The sequence below is a fragment of the Sinocyclocheilus grahami genome, unplaced genomic scaffold, assembly GCF_001515645.1.
Source record: "Sinocyclocheilus grahami isolate Dianchi unplaced genomic scaffold, SAMN03320097.WGS_v1.1 scaffold152.1, whole genome shotgun sequence".
Lineage (NCBI taxonomy): Eukaryota > Metazoa > Chordata > Actinopteri > Cypriniformes > Cyprinidae > Sinocyclocheilus > Sinocyclocheilus grahami.
In genome coordinates, this window is record NW_015505331.1 from 1,197,952 (window position 1) to 1,204,246 (window position 6,295).

The 6,295-nt window shown below is 38.3% G+C and overlaps 1 protein-coding gene across 1 annotated transcript in view; it reads right to left on the reverse strand.

Annotated features, from left to right (window-relative positions):
* The window catches only part of LOC107592369 (AP-1 complex subunit beta-1-like), a 27,270-nt gene that overhangs the window by 8,729 nt on the left and 12,246 nt on the right, over nucleotides 1-6,295 (reverse strand). Inside the window, exons 12-18 of the mRNA XM_016281870.1 lie at nucleotides 5,736-5,934; nucleotides 5,262-5,282; nucleotides 4,805-4,864; nucleotides 4,107-4,136; nucleotides 3,738-3,881; nucleotides 1,759-1,904; nucleotides 683-812 (exon numbers count right to left, since the gene is read on the reverse strand). Coding sequence (XP_016137356.1) covers nucleotides 683-812; nucleotides 1,759-1,904; nucleotides 3,738-3,881; nucleotides 4,107-4,136; nucleotides 4,805-4,864; nucleotides 5,262-5,282; nucleotides 5,736-5,934 — 730 coding nt within the window. The remainder of the gene's footprint in view (nucleotides 1-682; nucleotides 813-1,758; nucleotides 1,905-3,737; nucleotides 3,882-4,106; nucleotides 4,137-4,804; nucleotides 4,865-5,261; nucleotides 5,283-5,735; nucleotides 5,935-6,295) is intronic.

A 6,295-nucleotide genomic window follows, 5' to 3' on the forward strand; every position in this document is an offset into this window, starting at 1 on the left:
TAAAACACTGCCATGAATAAAGAATGATATCAAGATGTCCTGAAAGAGCAATTTGGTGATGATCCGTGCATTTTCCAGCATGATGGAGCACCATGTCACAAAGCAAGAGTGATAAAGAAGTGGCTCGAAGATCATTACATTGAAATTTTGGATCCGTGGCCAGGCATCAATCCCATAGAGAACGTGTGGTCAATCCTCAAAAGGCGAGTGGACAAGCAGAAGCCCCCAAATTGTGATCAACTCCGAGAACTAATAAGGCAAGAATGGATCGCCATCAGTCAGGATTTGGCCCAGAAGCTAATATCCAGCATGCCAGAGCGAATTGCAGAGGTTATGAAGAACAACGGTCAACACTGTAAATATTGTCTCATTATATTTTTTTGCCAATAAAAGCCTTTAAAACTTATGATATGCTTATCATTGTTTTTCCAGTATACCATAGAAACGTGTGAAAAAATAATACAAATATTGAAGCAGCAAACTTTGCAAAACACAAAATTTATGTCACTGCCAAAACTTTTGGCCATGACTGTACAATGACCTCTTATATGTCAAAAGATCAAGAGAATTTGGATTTCTCAGTTCATGACCCTTTTAGCAGCACAACACTCATACATACACACTCATCATTCATACTGCACGTGAAATATAATGCTGCTGAAAAATGCGGTGGATATATTACCTGCAGATTGTTGAGAGGTTCCATTTTCATGACAGGGCCACTCATGCTGAGAGGGAGACTAACGTCAATGGTCTGATTGGGGCTCAGAGGAGTCAGAACCTGCATAGGGCCAGCAGGGGCGAGACCAAAACTACAGAAAAACAGAGAAATTCAGTTAAGACTACTGATGCAATAAAAAATTTTGCATCTTAAAGTTTTTATTTAGCCAAAAATAATGTTTCTGCATTTAAATGTGGGTAATTTAATTTGTATGCTTATTCGTATGTCATATTCACAGGTGAACTTCTTCTGCAATGAGCCATCTCTCAATATTTCAGCCAAACACATTTTACATACTCTAGCATCATTTTTGGTCATGGTGATATTTGATGACTGATGATATGTTTACTTGCTGTAGCTAATCCATGCTGCGAAATAGTCACAGTCAAAATGTGTCATTAGAGAAGTTTTGGTCAATGAGTTTGCCCTCCAAAACAGTTTCGGACAAATATTTTTGGTTGCATCACCAGTTAAGACACAATCAATATTTGGCTCAGGATTCGATTTTTATATATTTTTTTTGCAATCTGTACATTTGTTGCATGTTTACAAACAGAAGGGCCTAGGAACAAGACAAGAATATCACAGAGACTTTGAGGTGTGCACTTTCGATTGGGCCACTAAGTCGCCTTAGCAATTGGATAGCAACACTAACAACAGCCTATCATTGTGGCTGCGAGATTTGTGTGAGAAAGCACCATTCTATAAATCTATACATACATAAGAATATGACCTCCTTGTTGCCCTTGTATTGTAAGATTTAAGTAGAATATATTACAACATTCTACTTTCAGGCTTTACTAAACGAGAGGTAATTTTCTAGACCGAAGACATCAATTGACATGAAAACACATTTAAGTCTCTTTAGAATATCAGCATGTCCTTGAATGATCCCACTGACAAAACAGTATAAATGAATGCTACGTTTTCCAGGCAGGCCTCCAAACTGATTAGCAAGCGGCGAAGATACCGCAGAGAGAACAGCAAAACCTTGAAGAGACCTCCAAAACAGTCTCCCGTTCTGCCACTGGACTCACCTGTTCCTGTTGAACTGAATGGCGAAGTCAGTCATAACACTCATGGCTTTGTTGGTAAGAGACAGATCCATCTGAATGATCCCACCACGTCTAGCAAACGTCCCAGAAATCTCCAGCCCTTTAGCCTTCATTGCCAGTAACCACACCTGAACCCACAGATAAACAGGTTGAGAGTGTGGGGTAAAGAAAGAGAGTTTGGGGCACACACACGTCTGTGGCTTTTGTTGTCTCAATATTTCTGTACATTGCGCCTTGGTGCTTTTTTAAGCATCTCATTCTATGAGAGTTGCATTTCTAAGACATTTTTTTACAATTAAAAATGTGCTCTGCATTCTGTTGGACTGGAGAGTCCATTATTGAACACCACAGCATGTTCTATGTGCACACCCCACTTAAGAGTCCAGGAAACGTTGCCATATTAAAAATTGACTTAAAAAGGCGGTGAACCTGCTCATAAAAAAGCCTGCTGAAGACATAACCAAAGTTATTGATTAAAGCCGAGAACACACTACACGACTGTCAGGCCGATTATGAATGGAATTTGGTCTTGATGACGGATCGTGCCCAGTCGGACCGGGTCTGTTCCAGTTGGGCTCAGTCGCTGTTTGCAGTCAGCAGAAAAAGTTGCATAGTGTGTGGTATCTAAAGATTATAATCTTAGAATTCAAGAACCAGTCGTTGCCAGTGGTTTTCACAAATATTTTTTTAAACATGTTTAATATTTGCGACTGACACCTGCGATTGCATCTATACAGAGGAGCTGCGTGCACTGTCAAACATCATTCAGCATTTGTTTTGTAATTTTGTCATTTTCTTCTTGATTACAAGAAAAATCTCTGAGGTTTTTGTTATTTATTTCTTGACTTTCTTTTAATTCGTTAACACTGCGAATAAAAGTTTTGTTTTCTCTGCAGTCGAAGAAAATTATAGCCTAAATTATGTCAGTGATTTCTCTAATTTTAAAGATTATCAAGAATTATTTTATTTCAATCTGCATTCTAATAAAAGTTAAGAAAAAATAGAATTAGCCTATAGGCCTATCTACAGGCTAATTAAATTTTTTCTCAACTTCTAACTTCTTAAAATTTGTTATGAAGAATTTTATAGTGGCTAACGAATTTTCTTCATAACGAATATAGGAAGCCTTAATCGTAAATCACGAACATGACGAGATAAAATTACTTTATAAATATATTAATTATATATAATAGTTTTGTGTCAAATGGATATGGAAATTAGAGTGCCTTGAATTTATTAAGTTATGTTTTATTTCGTTCTAACTGGTAGCCAAACTCGAGTAATGTAACGAAAAAAAATTTACCTACCTTTTTTTTACATTTTTTTTTACTTAGAACCAGTTCATTTTTAATCCCTGATTTTAGACATACATGAGATAATTAATAAATTATTGCTTGCCTAAAGGTTTAAAAATAGCACTAGAAATTTTATAATTAAGGGAATTAAACATAGGCATAGGCATTTGAAAATACATAATGAAATGTGTCTACTCACTCAATAATTCCAAAAGGAAAGAGTAGCATCGGACTTAACGCAAAACATATTCAAAACACATTGCTGTGACACTCATTAGGATCACTAACATAGCAGAAAAAAACCTAATATTTTCTGTTAAATTAAGCACATAAGAAAAGTAAAACAGACCTTAACGTTTCAATAGGTAAAAGCTCACCGGCGTTGTCCGCTGTATTGTGGGGCGGGAGCGGCTGCGGGAGCGCTGGTAGATGCTGCGGTTTTTGAGAGTTGTTTTTAGGTTTGGCAGAATTTGTCCAGTCGTTAAGTGTGTTATGTAGTGGAGTGACTCAGTCATTAGGTTTGTGCTCCTTTCCGATTGTCAAAGACTAAAATCTGTTCCAGTCGATTGAAACAGTCGTTAAGTGTGTTGAGGTCAATCTTAGAATGTTTCAGCTAGTCGTGTAGTGTGTCCCCAGCTTAAGAGTATTGATTGATTCTATACTTACAGTTTTGGGAGCAACGTAGGATCCTGTTGGCATGCCAACACCTCCACCAAGGTCAAAAAGGTCTCCCAATCCACCTCCAACAGTAGGAGCACTGCCGAGAGAGGCAGGCATGGCTGCTGGGGCCGCCCCCAAACCGGCACCCATCTGAGCAGAGGGAGATGAGTATTACAACCTATTACAACTTTCCCAGACTGTTACAAGACCATCACGAAAAAGACAAATTAACTAAGATAAAAAAAAATGTGTAGGAGTAATTTAACAGCTCTTTGATTAATGAAGGCAAACCCTCTGTTGATGCTAATACTCCTCCAATGAAGCACATTCATCAAAGTCTGGGTGAAATTTGCTAAAAATCTTTCTCCATCTTACCGAAGGACTTCCGCCGATGTCTCCTCCCAGCTGTGAACAGAGGGAGGACAAAAAATGAGTGTAAGGATCAGTAGGCAGGAAAGATGCGGATAATTATAAAGAGGTTGATGAAGGGGGAACTAGCTCAGTGGGTGAAAACAAGTCAATCAGCTGCTAAGGCAGTTGTGAGACGTCCTATTAACAGTTTCTTTAGGCTTTTTAAGCTCAACCAGGGTTGGGCAATATGAAGTGTCAATCGATAAAGATTTTGCTATTTTATTAATATATTAGTGTTTTATTTTACATTCGATTATTCTTTTTTTTTTAGTATTTCTTACTTGAATGCTATTGTTAAACAGACATACTGCACCTGAAAAAAACTTATTTCTAATAACAAAGATAAAATAAAATAACTTTTCTGTGAAATACATATAGAATTATTGTGACAAAAAATTACTTGTATCATGAAAAATTTAGTCATATTTTGCCCGCCCCTTCTTTCAACATACTAAACATTCTGTATGAGACGTGCCTACTTGTGTGTGACTACAACTAATGCTACAAACTCAAACACTGAAACAAAAAGGAGGAAAGGTGCTCTTATGATTCCTTCATACTGATCTAAAACCAGTTTATGTTGGGCAACAGGGACTACTCTAAAATCAGTACAGAAGAACTTTTTAAGGATGAACGCAAAAGGTGAGAACACCCACACAGACCTCTCTCTCACTATAATCAGAAGATGGTTGGGGAGACTGCACCTCAGTCCTGCCACCCGGCTGATACAGGAATGAGAAATGGATGAAATGTTTCCAATGGATGAAAGCAGAAGAAATGAGGGGAATGATGGTGGGGATTTCTAAAACTTTACAGTTGCTAAAAATATTGACACAACTCCCTAAAAAAATAACATGTGGTTGCAGCAAGCCCAGGACTGTTTATACAAGATGTGGAATGACAAAATAAACATATTTTACTGATGTCAACACTAGTTGCAAGTGGTTGTAAATAAAAATGTTGGGGCTGTAAATGTACAAGGTAGACTGCAGTAGCTGAAGCAGCCCTCTGCTGGTGTGATGAGTACATCGGATACACATACTAACAGATCCCCATTTTAGCCTAATTCAATGGCATGATATGAAAGTGTCTGCTTCCTCTTTCACTTAGTTTAATTACCGTATCTGATTCATCGCCCATCTGCAAGTGTAGCGTAAGGATAAGAGAGAGGGAAAAAAAGAAAGAAAGAAAAAAAACCAAGAGTAAAAAAAAAAAGTGAAAGAAGACCAGAGGGGAAATGCAGGCAAGGAAAGTTAACTGTAATTATGCAAGACCATCTGTGATTTCTCAAGACACAATTACACTGGTTAAGGGACTTTGGATGTGTTTTTAAGGAGGAGGGGGCTGATCTGGGATCAGAATCCACTTAGATGATCTCGATTTATTGAAGTAGGTCTGGATCCTTTTCAGGTCAACGCTAACTCAACACACTACCGTAAAGCTTGCATGTATACGCACACACAGATTGTTAAAATAACAGATGGGTATATTAATTCTAGTAATTACACCATTTTTCTATAAGTTAATCTAATTTCACCACTGAGGGCTGATTATGTTTGTAGCAAAGTGAGAGGCGGCACGAGAGGAACATACCAGACTATCCAGACCTCCTCCCAGTAGGTCCATGGCTCCCATCTGCATTGAGGGCTGCACTGAAGGGACAGTGACAGTGGGTGGGGCCAGATCCAGGTTCAGCAAGTCACCTAGGAGATCACCTTGTGATGGAATGACAGCAGGTGGAGCTTCAGAAGGTCCAGAATGGCCAACATCAGGGCTCTCTGCACTTTCCCCACTGAGAGAGAAATTATCAAATTATAATTAAAATAAAGTTTTATATATATATATATATATATATATATATATACACACACACACACACACAGGTGCATCTCAATATTGGCAGTGTGGGCAGGTGCCAAATCCTGATGGAAAATGAAATCAGCATCTTCAAAAAGTGCTGGGCAACGATTACATTTTTAAAAATCGCGATTAATCGCATGATTGTCTGCGATTAATCAAAAAGCTGGTCAGCAGAAGGAAGCATGAAGTGCTCCAAAATTTCTTGGTAAACGGGTGCAGTGACTTTGGTTTTCAAATAACACAATGGACCAACACCAGCAGATGACATTGCACCCCAAACCATCACAGACTGT